This window comes from Scardinius erythrophthalmus (assembly GCF_964197995.2).
Source record: "Scardinius erythrophthalmus genome assembly, chromosome: 12".
NCBI lineage: Eukaryota > Metazoa > Chordata > Actinopteri > Cypriniformes > Leuciscidae > Scardinius > Scardinius erythrophthalmus.
Window position 1 is genome coordinate 11003645 of NC_138232.1, and position 26140 is coordinate 11029784.

The 26140-nt window shown below is 36.9% G+C and overlaps 2 protein-coding genes across 11 annotated transcripts in view; one reads left to right on the top strand and one right to left on the bottom strand.

Annotated features, from left to right (window-relative positions):
* Nucleotides 1-17713, bottom strand: eif4enif1 (eukaryotic translation initiation factor 4E nuclear import factor 1). 2 transcript variants are annotated; one of them, XM_081379865.1, is made up of 20 exons: nucleotides 17609-17713; nucleotides 17014-17098; nucleotides 16183-16319; nucleotides 15399-15472; nucleotides 12442-12569; nucleotides 12053-12327; nucleotides 11760-11958; nucleotides 11492-11652; nucleotides 10513-10651; nucleotides 7490-7666; nucleotides 6826-7097; nucleotides 6231-6305; nucleotides 5721-5853; nucleotides 5481-5551; nucleotides 5005-5135; nucleotides 4606-4681; nucleotides 3131-3260; nucleotides 1823-2161; nucleotides 1490-1666; nucleotides 1-1038 (listed from the first exon to the last, which is right to left on the bottom strand). In XM_081379865.1, the coding sequence occupies exons 3-20, from the start codon at nucleotides 16261-16263 to the stop codon at nucleotides 842-844; spliced, it is 2835 nt and encodes a 944-aa protein (XP_081235991.1). In that variant the 5' UTR covers nucleotides 16264-16319; nucleotides 17014-17098; nucleotides 17609-17713; the 3' UTR covers nucleotides 1-841. The 2 variants fall into 2 exon arrangements, with proteins under 2 accessions (XP_081235991.1, XP_081235992.1); XM_081379866.1 differs by lacking the exon at nucleotides 17014-17098 and having other exon boundaries at nucleotides 17609-17690.
* sfi1 (SFI1 centrin binding protein) overlaps nucleotides 15972-26140 on the top strand; it is a 16272-nt gene continuing 6103 nt past the window's right edge. For 3 of the 9 annotated variants that reach the window (XM_081379856.1, XM_081379852.1, XM_081379853.1), the window contains exons 1-15: nucleotides 19361-19739; nucleotides 19823-19894; nucleotides 19965-20075; nucleotides 21129-21223; nucleotides 21295-21412; nucleotides 22240-22342; nucleotides 22411-22567; nucleotides 23198-23359; nucleotides 23487-23557; nucleotides 23667-23759; nucleotides 24033-24130; nucleotides 24532-24598; nucleotides 24774-24904; nucleotides 25776-25857; nucleotides 25957-26135. In XM_081379856.1, coding sequence (XP_081235982.1) covers nucleotides 19594-19739; nucleotides 19823-19894; nucleotides 19965-20075; nucleotides 21129-21223; nucleotides 21295-21412; nucleotides 22240-22342; nucleotides 22411-22567; nucleotides 23198-23359; nucleotides 23487-23557; nucleotides 23667-23759; nucleotides 24033-24130; nucleotides 24532-24598; nucleotides 24774-24904; nucleotides 25776-25857; nucleotides 25957-26135 — 1685 coding nt within the window. In that variant the 5' untranslated portion in view covers nucleotides 19361-19593. Of the gene's footprint in view, nucleotides 16093-16198; nucleotides 16271-19306; nucleotides 19740-19822; nucleotides 19895-19964; nucleotides 20076-21128; nucleotides 21224-21294; nucleotides 21413-22239; nucleotides 22343-22410; nucleotides 22568-23197; nucleotides 23360-23486; nucleotides 23558-23666; nucleotides 23760-24032; nucleotides 24131-24531; nucleotides 24599-24773; nucleotides 24905-25775; nucleotides 25858-25956; nucleotides 26136-26140 lie in introns of those variants that run through there. The other 6 variants (XM_081379854.1, XM_081379850.1, XM_081379855.1 and 3 more) reach the window with 5 other exon arrangements.

Here is a 26140-nt window from a genome sequence, read left to right on the forward strand (position 1 = left end):
AACTATTTGTGCTTAAATTAATAGCACATTACTTAATTGCCAACCCCTGCCACCCTAAAACAAATGTGATTCAGAGCAGTGCTTCTCATACATTGACTAAGAAGACCGACTAGAGGAAGGATGGGAGGGTTTTTTCTTTAAAAAAAAAAAAAGAAAAAAAAGAAAAAGGAAACAAAGGCACAACTAGCATTCACTTCTTGTGGTGGAAGTGTCCCCACTTGCAGAACATTCTGGCTTAAATATTCCAGCAAAAGTTTTAAGGGCATGCCTCTCTGAATCAGGGATGCATTAAATCGCTACAGACGTGGACCTCTTTCCAATAAAGCAGCCATCATCAGTGCCACCATTTCCCACCCAATCAACCTTCGAGGGGAATCATTGTGCAGACATTGTGACTGGACAAAGAAAAAGCAACTTTTTGGTTCCTCAACAGCAGGACAACCATCCCCACAAAGTCAGAAACAGGAAACGAAAAAAAAAAAAATCTATGTACAAGGTGGAAAAAGAAAATCAATTCCCATAATCTGTACAATCCAGGCCTATACATTATTTACTTAACTGCAAAAACTGAATTCAAAACAAACTATGAGAAACTACTTTATGACAAAAGCGGAAGAAAAAAAAAAAACATGTCTTTTCCCTTTTTTGCTCTCAACTTTAGGCCTTTTAAAAAAAAAAAAAAATTCAGTAACTGCAAGGGCTTCAGACAGAGCACAGAAAAATAGACAGGGCTCTGAAATATGTACATAATGGTAGAAATGAAAGTTTATATCTCTCCATCTAGAGGGTAGTGGGGAAGGGATGTCTTGCTTTGCTCTTGCTGACTGGTCACAGGATGTCATCACTGGCGAAACTCGAGCTCGTCAACACTGATTACTTTAGTAGAAGGCATGGAAGGGAGGGGCTGTTGGAGCACATCAGAACCAAACCACTTGGCCAGGCCCAGAGGAGGGCTACCACCTCTTCGCTGGGAATGGTTTGTCCGATGGGGACCGTGACTCTGTGACTGGAAGCCTCCTGATGGAGCCACATGCAGATCTGTGAAGAAAATAAAAAACAATTTGCTTCTGGCTGATATTTAAAATATTGAGATGATCATTCTGAAATGGTTTCAGCAATTGTGTAAATCTCATTTTGTTACAATTAGATTGTATTAAGTCACATTTTCAGCCACTGGCCAACCTTATCTCTAGATTTGTGCAATCGATTTATGTACTGAAGACTGGAGTAATGGCTGCTGAAAATTCAGCTTTGCAATCACACAAATAAATAACATTTTAATATTAAATAGAAAATTATTTTAAATTCTAGTAATATTTCAAAAAGTTAAAACTTTTTTTCTCTATTTTGATCAATTAAATGCAGCCTTGGTGAGTGAGCATAAGAGACATTTAAAAACAAAAACAAATCTCCAAACCAAATCTCAAACATCTGAACGGTAGTGTTTATCATTCTAACAGTCATTCTAAAACACTGGTGCAGTACTTACTGGGTCTCTGCTGTTGTTGAAGCTGTTGCTGCATGACTGCTAACTGCACGTGTGTTCCTGCGGCTCTAGGGGCCATAAGTGGATGTCCTGCAGGACCAAGGGGATACAGAGGCTGCCCTAAGAGGGCTGGGGGCAGACCCTGAAGCTGAGACAGGTCTACAGCCTGAGGGAACATGCCTGTTCATGCAGAGAAAGAACAAAAACTCAGTACCTACTGTTTTCAACAACAAAGAAAGGTATGAACAAAGAAAAACAAGTGTAATTCCTCATGTCCAGCAAAGATAATTGATTTTCTAGGCCTTTTAGAGATCTACTGAAGTCACACGAACCAACCTGCTTGTAATAATGTGGGTCCGAGCTGTTGAGGCTGGATACCCTGAGCCAGCATCCTCTGCATCACACCGGGATGAAGCTGGGGTGGAGGTCTGACCAACGGGACGTGGGGAAGCAGAGGGACTGGATACATCTGGGGTCTGGAGAAGGGAGAAGAGGGCCCTGGGGATAACATAGTAGGAGTGTGGCGGCCAGTTGTTGAAGGAGGCCTGGGTCGGTCTGGGTCTTTACTATGACGATTCTGAGCAGGATTGGGGGTGGAGCATGCCTTTACCCCACCGGTCTGAGGACCACTGGTGTCCACATCTTCCAGAAAGGAACTGGGGGATGGAGGCCCATCTATAAATGAAAGGAGATAGTTTTAGGGAATTAAAAAGATAAAATGATGAGGCAGCTACCTTTTTTTTTAGGGGTGCATGATATATCGTTTTAGCACTGATGTGGCAACGCACGCATCCACGATCACATCGCAGCATACGCAATGTCAAGTATAGGGATCGTAATTGATCCGCACCACAGTTTGAAATTCTTAGATTAATTGCAAAGATTAACCATTGTTTATGATTTGCACGTTTTAGGTCCTGTCAGTTAAAACACTGAAATGATTTTAAACCATTTGAGCCCACAAAGACACGAAGGAAGTCAATTCAGAACTCAGTTTTTTTGCGAGCCGAAAACACCAAATTCCATTCTCTTTGTGTATTTGTGCTTGAACGGAAACATACATGCAAAATTTTCAAGATGCCCACCTTGGCGAGTATCCTCGTGAACAGTCGCTTATGGGCTTACGTGAACGCAAACAATCGAGAAATAAATAGGGTTGTGTATTGTTATATTGGATCCATGCATTCGGTCTTAAAGTGACAGCAGCCTAATATACCCACTGCTGTCTGAGTCATTAAATGTTAATCAAACAACAATAAACAGAAAAATCACTTTTGTAGCTTTAACAGACGAATTATAATTTATACAGCGAAGACTATGTAGTGTTATTTTACATTTGATTCAATTTCTGTCCCTGGATATTGTTAGACTTACCTGAAAAACATGGGCTAAAGCATTATTTAATTTGCATCTTTGTTCTATTGTCTTTATCTATGCTTGTAATTTGTTTATTTTCTATTCAAGAATTACTACTACTTTCCAATTAGAGGCCTTCATCTGGTGAAACATTTTCATATCACAATCTATATATAATCAGAGAATAACAAAATATTGCAAAGTCTGTTTTTTTCCCCCAATACCATGCAGCCCTATTTTCTTTTCCACCCTTCTCTGGTCTCTTGGTGTAAGTACATCATTTCATACCCTCCTGAGAGTTATGGGAGTTCACGGTCTCCTCCTTGCTTCCTGGTCTACTCCCAGGATCATCTCGACTTTTCTCTTTTGACTCGTACATTTTTTTGATCACGGACGTGGGAGTGAAGGATGGAGACAACTGCAGCAGAGGGGAAAAAATTAATAAAAATGACTGTTCAGTTTTCTCATCGGTCATTTGGTCAAAAGAGGGAAATTTAAAGTACGTCATGACATTAAGTGGCTCTATAAAGCTATAAGTTGATAAATACATCAGATGTATGATCAAATGCCTCTGACAGTTAACCCCTTAAGGGTCACCGTACCGTATACGGCACGCCTAACTTTACTTCCCTATATTACTATTTAATCCTAATCTAATTATGACAAACTATATATCGTTGGAAAGTTCTAAGACTCCTAAATAGATATTTAGGACTGTTTTTTTTGTTATAAATTATGTAGGAACATAAATAGATGAATTTATGACAAGAGTGCACCTCAAAAAATCTACATCATAACAGGCGTTTATGACGTTTGTCACAAAAAGTCGACGCACACACTTTTAATAATTGAAACTTTGGTTTTCATGCTAAAAGTTCATAATAAAACATTTAATCTAGTATTTGTCAATAAAAAAAATTTATAAAATAACATTATCCTCTAAAAAGTATAATATACATATTATCCTCTAAAATATAATATTATCTTTTTTATTGCCTTTTTTATTACATCACATATTTTAGTAGTTATCATAAATTAGGTATCATTTGAAAGCTTACGATCTCAGAATTCACCCTGTGTAAACTGTTTTGAAATTGGACATTGTGTTACCATAGAAACGGTACTCTAAATTATTTTATCAGGCTCCTCCCCTTTTGGGCGTCATCATGTTTCATAATTTATGATCAAAATATTTTTTAATCTTGACAAAACACATTGTCAGAAAGGTCTGAGTCTCAAGGTTCCATATTTTGTGACAGAAGTGATATTTGGACAGAAATGTATTAATTTGTTATGGTAGAATGCATACAGTTAAATTCAATGGAATTCAATGACACCCGGTGGCTATTTTTGGTAATACGCCTAAACAAAATCTCATGGGAACTTCCATTTTTGTGATATCAACTTCAAATTTGGAACACAACTTGGTTAGATATATGGCTTTGATTTTATAGTAATTTTTTTGTAAAACATATTTTGTAAAATATATATTTTAAATAAAAGAAAAATATTAAATAAATTATATTTGATTTAATGTAAATTTAAACTTCCATAACTTTTTGATACTTTAATTTTTTGAAGTGCTTTCACTTCAGTAATAATCTGCATTTTTTTCCCTTTAAAACAAGACCAAACTTGGGTCTATACTCCAAAGCATTCTTGAATTACAACCATTTAAGCTTGAATAGTGCATTTTAATGTCTATTCTCAAAAAGGGGGGTGACAGCTAAGGGGTTAAATTAAATGCCATTGATGTGACTGACCACACTAGTAACTGTATTGCCAGGTGAGGTCCGGCCAGGAAGGTGAGGCCCAGGTGAACGGTTCATCCTGGTTTGTCTACAAAACAGAAGATACAGATGCAGATAAAACACTGTACACCATTATCAGCCCCTTCCATTCATTATGCTATTCATTTGGATGGAGTAGTTACACAGTCATTTGTGTTAATAAATGCATAAAAGCAGGATTCATATCTGGGTATGGTATCGTTTTTTAAATTTATTTACAGCTCTTAAAACTACAAAATCAGGAACGTCTGATACAAGATAAAAACAAAGTACTAAAAGACATCAGTAATTCAAGAGTTTGACAGCATTAGAAGGGCTTGCTTTGGCACAACCAGCCTGTGACCTGCTATGGTCTCGGATAATCGAAATTACCTGTTACGAAACTTATCTTGAGCCTGTTTGTTGTAGGCTTGTTGGTACTGCGAGCGATTAAGAATTGCCAGATCCTGCTGAAACAAAGCTTCCAGATTGGCCTGGTCCACTCCCATTGGTAAAGCTCTCATCTAAAAATAAGGAATTCATCTGATTAACAAATCATGCAAACCCAAGGGCATACTATATTACATGTTATGGTCATCCCATGTTAACAGCCTTTACTCTGAGTAATTCCAGGAAACCCCAAAATATAGTTTCAGAAAATCATTAAATGTACATTTAACAATGTCATGAAGTGTGACTTATGAATTTTAATATTCAGATATGAATGTCTGTGTAATGAATATGAACTACTAGATTTATTTAAAAATAATAAATAAAAACATACTTAAGACTTCTTGAATTTTAACATGCATTAATTATTAAAAGCAAACAAACATTTTAAATATATCCCCATAGTATTTGAATTTTACCTGTGGTGTATTCCTGGCCCGATGCAAGTCTGGAATTTGATCTAACATACTTTGTGGACCAGCAGGAAATCCTGAGATTCAACAACAAAAAAACATTAAAAGAAAAAAAAAATAGGTGAGGGGAGGCCTATTGCATTCTATGCAATAAATGCATGTCATTTATTGTTTAAATGTTATGCCATGTTTCACATTCAACATCCCTTTGTTGGATTAAATTCAATAACATTTAACTCATCTCACCTGTCGCTGGTGGCATGCCTGGGAAAAAGTCCTGCATAGGGGCTCTCTGTGGGAAGAGTGGGGGAGAAGCGCGATGGTGTATGAGGCCAGACACGGAGGCGGGAACAGGCCCATGAGGAGCAACCAACAATTCCTAAAGCACAAAAGCACAAAATCTTGCATTATTTGTCAACACTCATAACTTTACTAGGACAGTGTTTTAATAACATTTATATATTACTCTTATTGCATAAGCGAAGTAACCTGCTTCAGCTCCACTGTTAGTGAAAGCTGACATTGCTTCAATCCTGCAGTGTTGAGGCAAAATGATGCCAATCAAATAGATCAAATTGACTGGCCCCTTTGTGTGCATGAAGTTCTGGTTATGAATTACTGACAATAGTTTACTTCATTTGTTACAGTAGTTTACAGATAGTCACATCAGGTCACTGGGCTTACTGATGTCAGAAGTATAAATTATTTATATTAAACAGAATGTCTTCAATGAAAAGGGTAAGGCCGTTTGATCACCTGAAAGATGTTTTTCTGCTGAGAGACAGGTACCTGTGCCTCTGATAAGGACACAAGAGCAGGATCCACGGACTGCTAAAAACAAAAGCAGGGAACAAGTGATAACCGTAAGTTAACAGTTGCAGTCTGAAACCGAAAAAAAAAAAACAAAAAAAAAAACCGCATCAAATAGCATGCATGCCATTTGGTCCATGTTTTGTTAACTAGCGTAACACAAACTGATGGCGTCTACATCATACCAGGGACGGCTTGAGCACAAAGTGTTAAAAACAGCTTGTAACAACTCCCCCCCCAAAAAAAAAATTCCCGGTCAGAGCGGGATACGCCAAGTAATGCATGCAAAAGTTCACTGACTAGTCAGCCACAACTGCCAAACACAAATTTATGCCCATCACTAGTCAGAATAAACAAAGACTTCATTTACTACCCCAGACCAACTAGCAAGTAAAAAGCACTGGCATGAGTTGCATGCAAAACCCATTAAAGGCAGATAATACTTTTGTAACAAGCTGTGCAACCAATGCATGCGTTTCAGTCTCGCATGCAGCAAGCACTTACAAAACATTGCAAACATAACCGACGTCTGCATACTTACATAGCTCCCGCTGGCTTTGGGGTGAGTGGGCAGGGTTCCACTTGCCTTCATGGTGCTCACTAACTTATTAAATGCAGACATGTCAGGGTCTCGCGGTCGTGACGCAGCCCCGGTCCCTCCCGTGAAAGCCTCTTCCAGGTGCTCCGCCATGAAGGGAGTACCCCCACCTCTGCTGGACTGCCTTTGAGGTAATGAAGCCGGTTCAGTCTGGACCTTCAGACCCTTCAGACCCACCTCCACCTCCTCCAGAGACAACACCACCCCTGAGTTTGCTATAAAATGTCAATGTCAATTTTATTTCTATAGCACTACTAAACAACACCAGTTGACCAGTGTGCTTTACATCAATACAAAAGACAAATATAAATACAACACAAAAACAGTACATTTCATCCTTAGCCATATGCTAAATCAAAAAGATAGGTTTTAGCCTAGATTTAAAAACAGACAAGGATGGAGCAAATCTAATACTAAAAGATATACTATAAAATACGATAAAAGGGCAGACAGATGTATTAAGAATCATTTGTTTGTTTATTATGAGGGGAAATTTGACATTCTGCGTTAATGGGCAGCAGGCCACAGACACAGTGTATTAAACCACTGTTAAACACCTTATACAATATTCTAGCAAAAATAGTGAATTATGCAGGATGCTACTCACTGCTCTCCTTTAGGTGAGCCTTGTTGACATTCAGACTGGACAGTAAAGGTTTCAGGTCAACATTGGCTTTATGCAGCAGTTCCAGTATGTCCACCTTCTCCTTGCGTTCCACTGAAGAAATGGGGGTGAAGTACAAAGACGTACCCTGATTCAGAGATCCAGTATGAGGATCGAGACCTGACACACAAAACAATTGTTATAACAAAATATCCCAGTAGACAACAATGTTTAACATTTTACATAAACACATACATATATTCATTAGAGTTAGCATTTAAACTACCGTTCAAAGATTTTTTTTGAAAAATTTAATACATTTATTCAACAAGGATGCATTAAATGGATCAAAACTTTTGCACTTTCTATTAAAAAAAAATCCTGAACAAAATTAATCACCTTCCACAAAAAAAAGAATATTAAATAAAGCAGTACAACTGTTTTAATAATAATAATAATAATAATAATAATAATAATTATTATTATTATTTTATTATTTTGATTATTATTATTTTTATTTATTTATTATTATTATTATTATTATTATTATTATTATTATTATTATTATTATTATTATTATTATTATTATTATTATTATTATTATTATTAGCTCCCCGAAATTTTCAATTTCATTACGGCGGGAATGAAAGACAAGGATCACGCCTTCAAGAAATATTCCTCTCTCCACAAGTCTTTAAAGGACAAAGTCTATGGCCATGACACAACTATAAAAGTTTTATAATACAAGACCTTTATTACACATTTTCAACTGGTTCTCTGTACCAATTTCAATTATTAATACTATTACAAGTAAATAAATTTAAATATTTGAAGGCAACCTGCATATATTTTATACATGTAGCCTTTAAATACATATACTTTAAGTAAACGTTGCTTTAAACAGTTAACATTAAACAAGTGAAATTTGTTAGTAATAAAATTAACATTACACATAATAGAACAAGTGGCAGGTCAATTAGTCTGCATTCACACAATGCACAGTAAACGCAGTCGATTATGTCTTATGTCCCCTTAATCTGCACGTTTCCACCCATGGCGCCACCATTTGGTTTACGCAAGACGACAGTGTAACCAGTTCTAACGCAATGGCAAAAGAGTTATATTATATATATAGTGTGTCTGTGTATATTAAACTGCAAAAAGACTACTTAAATATTAACCCTGCATGTTCTGCTTGTCTCTGTATGAATGAATGGCGCAGACGCGCGATTTCATTTACCTCACACACACACACACCAGCACGAGCGACGCTTGTTGTTTTCAGTCTCTGCTGCCTAACGATATGATGACATCACCAGAGCCACTCTGAGTCACTTCATGAGCATTTTACCATTTAATTTGAGGAAAAAATATTGTCATATCAATCATACACACACAGAAACTCAAAGGTCTTCACGGCAACCCGTCAAAATAAAAGTTCGGTTTAACTTGATGAAATGACAGAAATAATTATATTAGGCTACTGTACAGTAGATTTAGCTACGTCTCCATGGGATTTTTTTTATAAGCAATATTTATGTTTAAACAGCATGTAGCCTTTAATGCTTATATGTATTATTTACTTATGATTACCGTCAGAAATAAAGTAATTATTATTAAAAAGGGGTAACTTTGACAAGCTATAATAAATGATCTGGAGGGTATTTTGAGCTGAAATTTCAGACACATTCTGGGAACACCATAGATTTATAATACATCTTGTATAAAGGGGCATAATGTCACCTTTAACCAAACAAAACTGCTTTAATAAAGATCTATATAAATTTTAGTCGAAGATTCGATGCTTCGATTGGAGGAGCCCGAGTCGACTACCAATCTCACGGTCGAATCGTCGCAGAGGTGTTATGAAACGAGGATCATGCCACTTTGGCTATATGACAACACAGACGCGCTGCGCAAAAACACTACGTGAAATAGCTCGAGGCCCAGAGAGAAGGAAATGAATAGTGGAATAAAGTCGTTATTTTTGTTTACTTTTTGCGCCCAAAAAGTATTCTTGTCGCTTGATAAACTTAAGATTGAGCCACTGATGTCACATGGACTACTTTGATGTCTGTATTGCCTTTCTGGACATGGACAGTATGCCGTCCATTGACTTTCAATGGAGGAACAGAAAGCTCTCGGACTAAATCTAAAATATCTTAAACTGTGTTCCGAAGATGAACGGAGGTCTTACGGGCTTGGAACGACATGAGGGTGAGTCATTAATGACAATTTTCATTTATGGGTGAACTAACCCTTTAAAGCCCCGCCCCCAGCCCCACCCCCATACACATGATTCGACTATTAGTCGACTATGAAAATCCATAGTCGGGGACACCCCTAATAAATTTACAGTGAACACTTTCTCTCAGGAGAAATTGTGTGGAAATCGATGCACGTATGGCCGTGACTCATTGTGAGGAAATATGAGCAGAGTACGTTATGAGCACCTCCCGACAATTTTCAAATGAGTTTAGTCAAAATTGAATAGTCTCCCCAAATTTTTTTAGTGTATAGGCTGTCCCCTATTGCCAAATCAAACAACCACATCACATAGCCTAGATCTGTGAAGATTATTTATAGCCCAGTGGCTACAACCCTACATTTGCACATTCATCTTTTTATCTGAAGCTATATCAGCAACATTTAGAGCTCCAGTCTCAGTGTTTAATGTGAAAGCTCATGTGACTGCCACTGGTTTGCCATGTACTAGCTGCTTTGACACGATTATCGGGTTTACTAACTCGCAACGTGTGCAATGGCACACAACCTCTCAAGTGTCCGAACTCGTACAGTGTATGCCCGCCTTAATACTGCAAAAACATTAACATTTGACGCTCTTCACAAAATGCTCACAAATACGAATGGGAGTCACCCGTAAAGCAGTCACCTATCAACAGGTACCAGATCAACCTGGTACTTTGCACTACTTTGGTACCAAAGTAATAAATGAATACAATGGTTATTGTTTATTGGCGAGCAACCTTACACCAGGTGAAGAGAATGGATTAGGAAAGAGTTACCTGCTAGTCTCTCCAACTCCTCGTGCGGTGTGGAACGTAGACTGCTGGAGCGGCTGCCAGAGGGACTCCTGTTACTGGAGAACCAGCGGCTGAAACGACTGGCCATGACAGGACCCTCAGCAAGAACATCTTCAATCATCTGTAGGAAAGTAAGAGGAGCACTTGTTTGTACTGTATTCTAAAACAGAAGCAAGAAACAGCCATGGGGACTAAATGACACTTACGTGAAGAGTGTCTGCAGACTGCTTAGCGCAAAGGGGGTGGAAAATGGGCATTGTGGAGCAGTTTCATTTACAGGATCCCCCTCCCAAAAATTCCTAAATTAATTAGCACAACCGAGATGTGCAGCCAATCCCACACCTCCCACTCAAGAGTATCAATATAATCCTTACAAGTCTGATGGGCATAAATTTGCATTTCATTGAGCTTTCTCCATAACCAACATAAAACCAACAAATAGCTTGATGCCACACAACCGCAAAAAGACAATTTCACATTTCTAACACCAAAGTCATCAGGCATAACATATGAACCTTAAACAGTCCTGCTGAACCATTCTGCAAAATCAGCAAAAAAACACCTAATGCTACATTAATTTATGTAGTAGGTTTTAGTTTTTTTTATCCAAAGTTACTGAAGCGAGGGGAGATTTACAAACGATACATTACATACAATCACATTAGGAGAAATCAGAAGTGCTGCAATACAACTCTGGCCAGAAAATTACTACTAAAGAGATATAAATGTAAAAGAGCACAGTAAAGAGCAGAGTAAAAAGCTTAGATTAAGTATAGAGTATAGAATAGACTAGTAAAAAGTGCCCAGAAAAGACCTAATAAACATCATCTGATGGACCACACATTTCTCAAAGCCCCAAAAAACCTTGCGTGACTTGTTGTCTATTATTTCTCCCTTTAAGACAAGCCAGCTATTTTGTGTCCATCACCCTTAGAAGCATGCAGTGCTCCCCATATCTTACCGAAGCCAGGCCAGGCATGGTCTTTTCAAGATTGAAGAATTCATTGAAATCAAATTCTCCAGGGGTTTGCTCAGGAAGAACCTCGGCATGTGGAACCTCTTGATCAGCTCCAGACTCTTGAACTACTTCAGGGTCCTCAGAGAGACCGCCATTACATTCAACTGTAGGCGTGGAAGATTTAAAAAATAAATAAATAAAAAATTTAGCACGCTGATAGATGCACAGATGCATTTCTTAAACATTTGCCATAACATTTTACTGTACATGCCTCCTTTAAAAGACTCTGGCTTCTTCCTGGAACGTTTGGACCTCCGTTTGTCATCCTCCAAAATTTTGTCATCAAAGCCAATGAGCTCAATGGTCTCAGACTGACTAGTGGGTCCACCAGAGAACCACTCTGGCTCCTCTTCTGCATACGAGTCATTTCTTCTTCTCTCACTGAACACTCTTTTGTCTCCAAAGTCTCTCTGTAGTGGAACACAGGAAAAAAAAAAAGCTTTATTCTTTGAACATTGCAATAACAGCAATCATTTCTTTTGCATCTAACCCATAGCACAATACCCTAAATCTCTTGTCCTTATAGTCACGCTCTCTGTCTCGCTCCCTCTCCTTGTCAACTCGTGTGTCCCTCTCAAATACGCGTGAGGCCATGATGCGGCCGCTCCCTATGCGACGTGCTCCTCCCAAACGGAGTGACTCATTCTCTTTGTTCTCCAGAGGGCTGATGGGGCGGCGAGGGAGGGCAGTGGGTGCCACTTGACAACCACCGCCAAAACTACGACGCTGAGGACTAAGAACCACTTCCAGATCATCATCTTTTACACGTTCCCGAGGATCTGGGGAAGGCAAAGTTAATTTAGGTGTGGGAAAAACAAGGTTTAGATAGTCAAATAACTATATAATAATAATAATCATCTTTTTTTTAAAAGACCAAGTTCTTGTCCAATTACCTGCAATTCTGCGTTTTAGTGGAACTCTATCCTCTGCATAATCTTTCTTGTATCCTTCTGCTGGACAGCTGTTTTCTGAAGAGGGATATAGCGAGGCATGCCATTTTTCAGGGTCCCAGACCCCATCACTGGAAAGGAGACAGTACAGTTAGCACATAAGGCTTATATTTTCAATATAAGCTCATTTAAAACAATATTAGTCAGTTCTGGCAGTGTGACTTCTCTTACAACCATCAAATCAAAAAGCAATAGAAGTGAGACAACTAGTGAGACAAACCACCGCTTGCTCCAAACACATCTTTTTTTTGACATTGACAACGGAGATGCCACAGAGTGACATTTCTTACAGCGGGGATCATATTTGTATGGTCTGACAATGGGGATGTGCGACACTATTTGATTTATCGATTAAAGATACTGCTGCTGCTGCTATTAGACTTGGAAATACTAGTCATTTCTTTATTTAGCACATTAAATTGTTTTGCTCTATATTTTTACAAAGGCTAGTTTTAAATAACCATCATGTTAAATGTTACATTTTAAAATATATTATTTTGAAAAAGATTGATTTTGCATGCATTCATTTTCTCTGTGACACTCCCCGCGGGTTCAGAGAAATGTCCACTTGTAAGATGAGCAAGGTCATGTCAAACTAGCATATAACAATTACGCTTACTTAAGGCTTGTTATATTACAGGTTATGAGGGACAATACAGTATGAAATTTTATTTCGGATTTAAGAAGTAACAACATGGAATGAAACTTACTTGAACAGTTGCTATATCAATGTCTTAACAATGGGAATACGCTTAATGTATAGTTGTCAGTACAGGTCAAGCTTTTTTGTGATTATCACCCGCCATGTGTACAGACATTTCATACACAAGCAGCGCATTCAAACCTGGACATGCAAGTGGTTGCCGTGGTAACAAACCTTAACATGCTGACTTATGTGGACTAACTTATTTGAGGAAATCAGTTTATAGGCTATTAGGTTTGAACTTATTGGTGCTGTGCTGCCTATTGATTCAGTTGTTTTGAATAAATAGGTCTATACTGCTAACGTTGCTTAAGTGAACGCTTAAGTTTAATATCCATATGATAATGCAAGGCAAACACATCGCATGTATTCTACTTATTTTTAGTGGTATTCAGTGGGGGGGGGGACTAGTCTTTGCAAATATTTCAGTTTAAATTATTATAAAATTAGTCATTACACACATCCCTATCTGACAAGCACCAGTTATGAAGGACTACTATAAATCATACAGTGTGAACCCGGCTTAAGAGTATTCAAACTAATACTGGAAGGCAGCTACAGTTTGTAAAGTGCTAAAGAACTACTGACAAAAGTAGGACACGACAATACTAGTTGTCGATGCCTAAAACTTGACAATGAAAAGCTTAATGTTTAAACCCTCAAGGCGAATGTTGATACAAGAGTCCACTAGATGGCATGCAGTTGTGATGCATTATGCAGTAGATGATGAAGAGTGTGGAAAGAGCGATACAAAAACCATGCTGTTCCAAGAACAGTAAACAAAGGAGCATATCCTTCATTTTTGCTTTGGTTCTTGTTCTAAACTCTGCATGCTATGGCAGATCCGCTACTTTTCTAACCCTCCTAGTGAATGGCTGCATCCAAAAATCTCATACTTCCCTACTATTTAGTAGGCGAAAAACAGTATGTGACAATAGTATGTCCGAATTTACAGTACTCAGAGTAGTCAAAAAGTACCCCGGATGACCTACTATTTCCGGCGAGATTTTGAAGTGCATACGATGGACACTTTACTATCCAATGAGTCCACAGGAGAGGATTTGTGAATGGCAGTGAACTGACGCTGGTAGGTCACATGATAACAACATGGCAGATGTAGTACGTCCAGATTACATTCATACTATATTGAACATATTTTTAGCGGCCGTGAAGTAATTACTGGTTCAAAATAATTACCTACTCAAGACAGTATGTGATTTCGGACTCAGCCAATGTCCTATAAACGACAACTCTGCACATGTGTCGAACTCTTTCATCCACGGTTGAGCAGAGGTGTAAAGTCCAGGTTTAGAAAGTAAAAGTCCTCCTCAGTATTTTGTTCCAATCACCTGGATTTGCTAATTAGCACAGTTTTTCAGACAGGAGATAGAACTAATTAGTGAAATCAGCTGGCTGAGTTCATGGGTGGAATAAACATATGGCAGGACTCTTTCTTTCTGACCCCTGGAATTTACACCTCTGCGGTTGAGTATTCGTTGAAAGTATGGCTGGGACAATAATTTGATGCATCACGGATCGAGAAATGATTCTGGATCAATTCTGAAATTCCAACTGCATCGCGATTCCCTCTCAAATTGATTCTGAGCTTAGTTTTTAACACCAGATGGCACTCTGTGCTTTAAAAACAGCCATACTCTGCTTGCTTCTAATTCCTTATACACCACTTGAACCTTCTATAAAAAAATCATTCATAAAGTTCAAAAAGGTTGAAGTGAATTACGAGGGTGTTTGCAGTGGGCTGTTTACATTAATCTCGCATCATAAAAGCATTCTGAGGTGGAAATACATTCTCAGACTCAGCTTAACACACGAACACTCTTCTTCGTGAGCATCTGAGCATGTGGTTAAAAACTACCCTAGAGTGCGAACTGCTGTTAAAAACTAAACTCAGAATTGATTCAAGAGAGAATTGCGATGCATTCGAAAAATCTCAGAATCGATCCACGAATTGCGATGCATCAATTTATTGTCCTAGCGCTAGTTGAAAGCTGTCAAAGCTCTGACAGAGCGCTGAAAATGAAGTATACCCGGGCCTTTAGGTATACTGGAGGATATGCAGCAGGAGCCAAAAATCCCCCTGATGTCCTTTTCCTATGATCTTTTGCAAGATAATATGGTGCCACATTCATAATTATTCAAACTGAAGTTGCAAACAAACAATAAATAAAAGGTTCACCTGTCATATTTCTCTGAAAGACACTCTGGCCTCTCATTGGAAATCGGCAATTCTTTGATTTCCATAAGCTCTTCCTGCAAAACAAACAGTTGATTATCAGCATGACAAAACATTTCCCAACTAAAAAAATGTGGGTGCTTTCACACTACCAATTCTGGATCGCACATGATCATTTCATTTGTGAAATCTGGTTCATTTGTCAGAGTTTGGTTCAATTGGATGATATGAACGCTGCTTTTCAAACTCAGGTACGCTTCATGTGAACTCCAGTACGGCTCACTGCTGATATGCATGCAATCGTACTAAACCACAGTAGTGAACCGCTATTGCGTTTCCTTTTTATTTTTTGACTTTGTATAGTTTAATCAAAATGTGATTACTGGAACTTCCAGGGAAAATGACACTTTTCTCTGGTGATGTATGCCAGACTTCTCCAATCATTTAGTCTGTTTAAACCCAGCACCTGCAAGTTAGCTCACATTCATCCGCCTCCACTTTTGAGTGAAACGCCCACATCTCAAAATCCAATCAGCATCAAATGCATAAAAGCAAGTCCCCGACCAACATTTTTCTGATAATCACTCAGCTGTACGTCACAATACGGAAGTAAATGTCGGTCTCTATTTCCGTTTCTTTGTGACTTTAAAGCTTAGTTTCATTATATGGTAGAACATTCAGAGCTCTAAAAGTTAAAGTATGTGTTCAAACGTATATCACACTATAATATCAAAAGATAATCAAATTTGTTCCTCATTAGATGTCTCCTTTAAAGGATTGTTCTTACCTTGGTATATCTATAGGCGGAGGTCACCACTGAGTCCCTCACCGTGTCCACCATGTTTTCACCATTTTCATCCTTCTCCATGACTCAGGTGGGTGGTCAAACTGAAGTAAAACCCCAATATCAGACACTCTGGGCACCTGTGAATGAGAATCTTTAGCATTAATTAAACTGCCATGTCAGGGTAGTGCACCTTTTATTTGGATGATACCAAATGTGTACTAAAGATGTAGTAGGGGTCTTTACATAGACTGTTTAAAGGTGTGACAAAAGTATTGAATTACAACTATATAGTACATACTTTAATATTAGGAGCTGAAGTGGGTCAGAACAGACATAATTTAGTGGCTTTTATGTGGTACTGTCTTTACACTGAATTTTTAAGCAGGCACAGAGCAGCCTTAACTTGGCTGGTAAAGATGCCTTAAGCCTCAAAATACTATAACATACATTAAAACTAAGTTAGCTATGCAGATCAAAATCAGTGAGTAATTAAGTGTAGCCTAATTAATTATACAAACAGGCTGCAAGCATCTTAGAAAAGGACTATATACACATCTCTTAAAGTCTAGGGAAACATCAGATTAAATTGAACTTGAATCTATTTTAAGGCAAATTCAATGTTGTCGGGAATTAAAATGACCAGGTAAATGTCTGGCTCCTCTGTAATCTGAGTAGCTGTTGTATTAGCAAGTGACGAGGCATACAGCACACGAACTACAGAATACTACGGTAATCAGCCTAACGCAGGTAAATTAAGAAACAATCTCTCACACGAAGAACGAGTCTGTTGTGAAAACCCTAGCAGCTTTCTCAATATATCGATGAACTCACCTGATATTAGAAACGGTGCCACAACACCTCCACTCTCCCCGCCTGGATACCTCAGTTAGCTTCTGGCTACCTGTCCTATACCAAACTACAAGAGATGCTGCAGTCAGTCCAGATTTCAGGCAGGACGCAGATGAAGTTTCCTGCTTAAAAATAAAGCTTCTCGGTCGACAATCTTGACAGGAGGTTCGGGTATCGCTTGTCAATCCAGATTTAATAGTTAATTGACAGATAGGGGCATTTCATTAGCAAACTGGCTAAACCCAACAAGCCGACGCAGAGGATTTACTTCAGTTCTTACGGACAAACGGCTCTATTTGTACCTTTACCGGTTTTTTATTTAAATGTTGGCTTGTTTCTACTTTGTGTTTCTTCGTGCGAGCGATTTTTTTTTTTTTTAAATCGTGTTTGTTTATTTATAGGCTAGTGAGTCGGGTTAGCAGGCTAGGAAACTTATTAACAATCTTAAAGCTGCACGACGCACATAAAAATGCGCGTCAATACACTAAAGCTCACATATATTAGGACCAATTCCGACAGATAACAGGGTTCTACCACTTCATTAAAGCTTCTAGTCCGACTCCAACAAACAATGTACCTCGGGGTACTTTCTCTGAGCTCTCTCTTTCGTCTCTGTTCAGTCGCAGAGCGGCGAATTTCTTCAGATCTCTGACTGGTTCTGAGAGAGGCCCCAATCAAGGATTATATAGTGTCTAATCACGCCTTCTTTAGAGTTTCCAGTAACCAACACTTACATTTGATTATAATTTCAAATAAAAAAACACAGAACACAAGACTGTGTGGTTAGACGTGTGTATTTTATACAACAGGGTTAACAAGAGTCATTATACAATTTTAGAGCAAGAATACATTTCAGGCAATCAACGTGGCCACCCATTGTAAATTGTAGTCACGTGACAGGATTTAAACGGTTCTTTTGCGTTGCTGGATTTTTTTTTATTCGAATTTGACTGATGTTAAAAGTGTTAAAATAAAGTTAAACGTGTTTTCTGCTATTTACCCAACAACAATTTATGTTAAGTTTGTCACACACAAATAATACGTAGGTAGTGAAGTTTTCCCTTAGGCCTACTAACAGTGTTTAAATAAAGTACAAATGACATTAAAGAAAAATGTCCGTTTTGTTAACAAAAATCCATTAAATATAAATGTAATATAATAAATCAGAACAAATAAATTAAAAATATGATATATATACAATGAGGAAAAAATATTAAATAAGAAAAGTGCAAAATAGAAACATTTCCTTACATACTAAATGTTACCAACATAAAAATTTGAGTGAAAAGTGTAAAAGTGGTCATACTCACACTGTCAATGTAAAAGTATGTTACTGAATACATATTTCCAAGGTTACATGGAATCCTCCATAAGTAAAACAGTTAAGCCCTATATTATCTTCTTTTTGGCCATATTAGTGCCACTGTATTAGAATGAAAACATTTCTGTTCTGTGATGTTATTAAGACATGAACATAACCCAAATACATAGTTTCGACGTACACATTGACACATTCTTTTTGGGTTTTATTATAATGATAAGAATCTAATCAAAGCAAGTTTTAGTATAAATCTTCTTTTATTTAGTGGTAAGTCTTATATCCATAAATGTAAATACATAAAAAGTAAACCCCGCATTAACATCTTCAAAAAATAATTGAATTTGTTTAAATACAGTGGCTATAAAAATAAAAAAATAAAAAAACATCTACATCTCTTTTTACCATGTTTGATAATCTTTCTTAATATGCTTTCACCTTTATTTCTGTGCTCTCTTCTTTTTCATTTCTTAGGACATATTTAAAACAGGCTAGTTTTATATAATTTCTCTTGTGAACTCTTATGTCATAACTTGTTTATTGTTTAAAAGACTGTTTGTATGTTTCTGTATCCTCGTTTGATAAAATTGCATTAATTAATAAATAAATAACACTCTTAAGAAATCTCACAAACTGGAACGTTGACCATAACCTTGTAATGACTTCTGCATAACTGACTGATTGAAAAACACAACTTTAACAGCAATGCACATCAATGCTTCAATTCACAAAATAGGCCTACTCTGTACAAGTGAGGCATAAAAGATCAATTGTATCTAAGGCCACATTAATTATTTTAATATAACTGCATTATTTTAATACAACTATATTAATATTGTAACTTTATTACAACAGGTTTGATTATTATTATTATTATTATTATTATTATTATTATTATTATTATTATTATTATTATTATTATTTGCAATATAACCGTAGCATTAAAGGGTTCAAAGTGCCCATTTTAAAGAAAGTCTTTTATTATGACATTATTTTACCGGAAGAATATTCCTTCAACACAGAGGAGCGGCAGTTATGGTTTGTTGTTGGTTGTTGTCAGTACGATAGCACTTAGATGACAGATTTTTAACGAGCTACAGTAGCTTTAAATCCTTAAGTGAAACATGTAAACCCTTAAAAGCTACTTTAATAACTTTATTTCTACCAGTTATAGCTCAAGCACCGACTACTAGACAGTGCGCTGATTGACTGAAACTCATGTAAGCTCCAATAAACCATTGAAGATGCAAACGACAAGACCAAAAGCTGGGAAACAGTTGTCTACTGCTGTTGAAAAGAACCGGGCACGTAAAACACACATACGCAAAAACACGTACCGGGTCGGATATAATTGGAACCGAGGTGGTAGACTTAAAGAGCTACGGATAAGGTAGGACTTTGTTCATTTTATAACGCTGTAGTGGCATCCTCTATTCGTTGACAGTTGAAGTGATTATTGCTTTGATTGTTTAGGCACCTTGCTCGAAAGTTCCTTCACTTGTGGATTCAGAAGACATTTGGACGAATAACAACATCACAAGCCAGGTATGTGTTTAATTAGTGCACTAAAAAGTCAGTCTTTACTTATCTAATAAAAAATGTATTTTCTGTTTAGATCTCATTATTGTAAGGTGATCTTGAGGAAGACCTTAGGAGCTTGGAAAGATGAGTGGTGGCACGTAAGAAAGGAATGGACCTTAAATATAAGGGCAGATTGCCATTATACGTAAGTTTAGTCTCATATGCTCACAAGGATGTATTTATTTGATTAAAAATACAGTAAAAGCAATAATATTGTGAAATGTTTTCTATTTTACTATGTTCTAAAATGCTATTTATTCTTTTGATGGCAAAGCTGAATTTGTATCTGCTTTTTCTCCAGTCTTCAGACTTGCATGGGCCTTCAGAATTCATTCTATTATGTTGATGTGTTGCTTAAAGGGATAGTACACCCAAAAATTCCCTCGATTTGCTCCAAACCTGTATTTGTTTCTTCTGCTGAACACAAAATAAGATATTTTTAAGAATATAGTTAACCAAACAGTTGATGGACCCCATTGCCATATATAGAATGGAAAAAAATACTATGGAAGTCAATGGGGTTTTCAAGAGAGGCGTCTATTCTTACCTAAGCTTAAGCTACACCATACATACATATGTCCTACATCGGGTCAAAGGTCAGCCTTCCGCCTGAACTCGACTCTCATGAACGTGCATACGGCCATTGCCTGAAGCCAATGATTATAGTTTTTTTTTTTTTAAGGTTTAAATATAGATATTTTTCTTACAAAAACTTAGTTTCAGATGGCATTTATTAACCCAGTGGAGTCGTATGAATTACTTTTTATGATGGATGGATGGATGGATGCGCTTTTTGGAGCTTCAGAAACGTGGGCACTATTCAATGCCATTACAAAGCTGGGAAAAGCCAGGATATTATTTAACATCAATTTCATTTTTGGTTTTACTATTCCTTTAATATTTTGTGGAAACCTCGATTAAAAGAAATGCAGGACTCTGATCTTTTTTTAAATTATTAATATCTTTTCTTTCATTTAAAAAAAAAAAAAAATTTAATGCATTTTTGCTGAATAAAAGTATTAATTTCTTTCTCTTTTGAACGGTAGTGTGTACCCCATCCCATACTGCAATGGGGTATTTTGTTTTGTCTTCAGTGTTTGTTCTGTAGTCAGGGAGGAAAACTCTTTGCTTAAGGGCTAGGACCTCAATGATCACCACCTGTAATATTTATGTCTTTTTTCTTTTTTGCGTATTGTAGGTATATGCTGTACAGCAAAACATTTCAAGCCTGGCAGGATTATGTTGCTGTCCAGAGAGAAGAAAAGAAGAAACTGCAACTTGCAATCAGATTTGGTAAATAGACTGCTATTCTATTAATATTTGAGTTGAACAAACATAGCTGTAACTGAATATTTGTACTGCAGAGACGGAGCACAAACTGCGGTGTGTGTGGAATGGCTGGGAGCTGTACCTGGACATGTATCGCATGAAACACAGGATGCAAGAAGCAGCAGTACAGCGCGAGAGACTCGCTGTGCTGAAGTGAGCATTGCTCTCATCATGTGGTGTTAGACCAACAATGCAGATCCACATATATAAAGTGAAGCAGACTGATATATAATATACAGTGTTACAATCCTGGTGTAGGGTTTGATTGTAAAATAAATGACAGACTTGAATATGACAGTAACATTTAGGGAAAAAGTATACAATCACAAATAAATCAATATATTTTACTTAATACTTTATGATAATTAATAGATAAACAACATTATTTGAAAAGTTTGAGGTTGGTAAGATTTTTATTGTTTTATGCTTTAGTCACTTGTGCTGCATTTATTTGATCGAAATACAGTAAAGACAGTAATATTGTGGAAAAGTATTACAATTTAAAATAACTTTTCTATTTTAATACATTTCAAAATAGAATTTATTCCTGTGATAGCAGAACCCATGACATGCCACATGATCCTTCAGAAATCATTCTAAATGCTGATTTTATACTAAAGAAAAATGTATTATTATTATTAATGTTGTTAACATTTGTGCTACTTAATATTTTTGTAGAAACCAGTGTGCATTTTTTTTCAAGATTTTTTATGATGAATAGAAAGTTCGAAAGAACAGCACTTATTTGGAATAGAAGACTTGTAAAATTATAGATGTATTATTTACTCACTTTTGATTCATTTAATGCATTCTTGCTGAGCAAAAGTATTTCTTTTAAAAAAATTATAACTTTTGACAAATAATTTATATAAGATATTAAGATGCATGTGTAACAGTTAAGTAATGCATATAAGTAATATAGTGGCTTGTAAGTAAAATACTAATGTGAAATATTTTTGTGCATGTGTTGGTTATTAAAGGTGGGTTTGGACTGTGTGGAACATGGCACTACAGCACAGGGATGTGGCGTACCATCAGGAAGATCTTGCCTTGCGACACTGGGCTCACACTGCACAAAGCAGAGTGAGTATGAGCGTGTGTGAATATAAATGTCTAGTTTGAGTGATCTCTAAAATGGCTGTTCTTCACAGGCATGGCTGCACTGGAGAGGCAGGATGAAACATGCCTGTGTTCTGAAAGAGAAGGAGTCCAAAGCTCATCGTCACTATTGTCTTCAGCTGTCGAGACATACACTTCATGGATGGATAAGACACACAGAGAACAGACAGGCTAAGAACAAGACAACAGGTGGCATTCATTTTTTTATATTTATTATATGCACTACTGTTCAAAATATTGGGATCGGAACGATTATTTTAAAAGAAATTAATGCTTTTATTCAGCAATGACTAATTTATCAAAAGTGAGAATATAGACATTAACAGTGTTACAAAATATTTTTATTTCAAATAAATACTGTTCTTTTAAACTTTCTATTCATCAATGATTTTTGAAAAAGTCATTTTTTTTTCACAGTTTCCACAAAACTAATAAATATCACAACTGTTTTCAGCATTGATGATAATAAGAAATGTTACCTGAACACTAAATCAGCATATTAGAATGATTTCTGAAGGATCATCTGACACTGAAGACTGGATTAATGATGCTGAAAATTCAGCTTTGCCATCACCGGAATAAATCACATTTTAAAATATATTAAAATAGAAATGGTTATTTTAAATTGCAATAATATTACTATTTTTGATCAAATAAATTCAGGCTTGAGAATTCTTTCAAAAATGTTCAAATGTTTTTACAAACCCCAAACTTTTATTATATATGGATTTTTGTTGTTGTTGTTGATATAACTTTTTATATATCATTTTATGCATTAGTTTATCTTGAATCGCATTTAATTTGTCTTCTGTGTTGCAGCTGTTGCTCAGGATGTATGGCGTGTCTCTGTGCTGGAGAAGTTTTGGTGTCAGTGGTATAATGTGCTGCAATCCAGGCAGGCTGAGAAAGACAGAGGACAGAGAGCAGACCAACTGGCCCAGCACGGCTCCCAACGGCTGGCGTTCTCCAACTGGAGACACTGTATCTTTGCTTACACCATTAAACATACAGTTCGCATTTGCTTTTATACTCCTAGAAGAAATTAAATATGTCGATGAAAGCGTTATGGCATGTCGTAGTGCAGTTGTTTTCCTGATCTGTTATGTAGATGTCAGTATGTGCTCACAGAAGGCTAAAAGGGAAAAGGCTGCCATGCATCACAGACAACTCTATCTTCTGGTTAGTGGTGTACTTGTTCTTAGAGGTTTTAACATGCTTTTTTTGTGTGTTATGTAGCTTTCTTTTTTTAATTCTTGTTTATTTATGATGGTCTTGTATTTCTTCACAGCGGTTGGGTTTAAAAGGCCTTACTCTAAACGTCACTCACAGTAAAACTCATCGTCTCAACAAGAATCTTAGTGTCCAGCATCATCATCACATTGTAAGAACAACACAAATAGAGAACATATACACAACACATGACAGAACTGTCCTTAAATGTAATATATTTGTGGAAATAATTTTCCTTGATAATTTTTTCTTTAAATTAAAGACTTTATTGGACCATGAAAACTAAATTTCCATACTAAAAACAGGCCGTGATAACACTAATTATTAACATCTTGTCTACCAGTCTATCTGTAATTATTATGAATGTTACGTCATGCAGTTGTGCCGAGTTTAATTGTCAGAAATGGATACTGATGTTTTGTAGTTGCTGGAAAGGTGTTGGAAAGTCTGGCAGTTGCGCTTGGATCAGGCTGAGGACAGAAGTCTGCAACCCCAGATGAGTGTTGCACAAACTCATCACAAGTTAGTCACATAAATAAGTTACATTTTTTCACAGTTCTGCTTGTGCTTTTTAATTTGAAGCATGCCATATATACTCAGCAAAAAAAGAAAGATCCTCACACTTTCAACTGCTTTTTTCCCAGCTAATTTCTCATGTGTAAACATTTGTATGATCATAAAAAGATTTAACAACTGAGACATTAACGGAACAAATTTCACAGACATTTGACAAACAGGAATGGAATTACGAGTCCCTGAACAAAGCGAGGGTGAATATCAAAAGTATCAAAAACAAAATCATCTTTAAAACACAGTATCCTATAAAAGGGATGTTTCTTAATTTGCTGAGTTTATATATTTTAGGTCATTAATAAACATGAGTTTGTCTGTGAGGCTTTTAAAGGGTTGTTATTAATCAATAGGTTCTCTGTGCTGAGATTTTGCCTTGATCGTTGGAGAAAACGTCTTAAAGAGCACATACAAATGCAGGTAGCCACCACACTTTCTGACACTCTCTTATTATTTTAGGTCATAGGTCTTATCATAGGCCACTGCAATTATTAATGGACTGTGCTTTTTTCATTGTTCCATGGACTGCACCATTTTTGCCTTAAAAATGCTTCTAATATTTTATCACACAATCTGTATATGTACAAATGTATAGGAGTTGGAACTACGTGCGGATGCCTGCTTTGCTCGTCGTATCTTCCCACGATGTGTAAACACTTGGATGGAGTTCACAGCGCAACACACAGAGAAACGAGAGCGGAAAGAAAGAGCTGAACAGCATGACAGGTGGGTTTCTGTAGCTAAGTAGTGTATGCATTTTTTTTTTGCGGTGTGTACCTAAATAAGGTTAAAGGTGTTAAGATTATTTTCAGGTTAGATAAAGTAAGTTGAGTCTGGCCTAAATTATAAGCTTTTTAAATTACTTACAATTTGGTCAGAATACTTCTCTGTGGTATGTTCTTATTTAAAGTCTTAACACTATAAATCAGAGCCTTGGTAGGCAGTTTTTTGTAATCAATTAAATTTCAGTCAGCTCTGGGCTTCTTGTCTTCCGCTTGGGGTTTGTTGTCTTTAGCTCTGGGCTTCTAGGTGTCGGGATACTGACGTATCAGTATTCAAAGAGGCAGTCAACTTTTCAGTCTTTTGTACTCCCGTTGTTTGCCGCCGAGGTTAGGTTCTAATCTTCTTGATTGGTGTAAATTGTAACTTTCCCAAAATTTCCAAGATCCTTCTCAAGGCCTCTCAGGTGCAAGCTGTCCGCGCTTTCAGCTCCTTGAACTCCAGTTATCTTGACCAAGATGGCCGATTTCCTTTTAAGGTTCTAGGACTAGAACCACAGTCTTTTGCGTCTTTGAGCACACACACATACACTCACACACTTCTGCTCCTCCTTTTCATGGGTAGGCACACACATACATAACTAACAATTACTATACATCTCTGCCAAAACAGTATAAGTATGTCTTAGAAACAAAAATAAATAACAAAATTGTAAGCAATGCATTATATTCAATACTTTGGCTAAATATGTGTAGCAAAAAGGCATCTACAATAAACAAGGAGGCAGTGTAATTGCATTTCCTTGATATTATACAACAATGTAGATATCTATGTCTGTGTTGTATTGTACTGTAAAATGTTTTTGTCCTCTATATAGGCAACAAACTTGCAGTTGGGCGTTTTATACATGGTGGAGAAGTTTGGAGGTACGAGGGGATCAGAGACTTGCTGAAAGAACGGTATGCTGACAACCATGAATGTACATTGGCGTTAAAAGTTTTGGGTCCGCAAAATTTCCGTTGTCTCTTTTTACCAAGTAATCAGTATATTTCTTGTAGGCTGTGTTGCATGCCGAGCATGTGTGTTGTGCCCGTGCCTGGTCTAAGTGGTCCTGCAGTGCTGTACAGTGTAGAGAGGAGAGATTCAAACGAGCAGCAGCTGACTCACTTTACAAACACACTCTTCTACGGAAGGCCCTGAACCAATGGAGAAACCTCATTGCCAACATACAAACCAGGTGTG

What these genes read in the sequence shown, in the direction of transcription:
- eif4enif1 (XM_081379865.1), bottom strand. Translation starts at nt 16,263, where the DNA reads ATGGAGAAGGATGAAAATGGTGAAAACATGGTGGACACGGTGAGGGAC. An exon ending in GCCAGAGTCTTTTAAAGGAG is followed by an intron (nt 11,653 to 11,759) that starts GCATGTACAGTA and finishes CCACGCCTACAG; the next exon opens with TTGAATGTAATGGCGGTCTC. An exon ending in CCATGCCTGGCCTGGCTTCG is followed by an intron (nt 10,652 to 11,491) that starts GTAAGATATGGG and finishes ACTTTCCTACAG; the next exon opens with ATGATTGAAGATGTTCTTGC.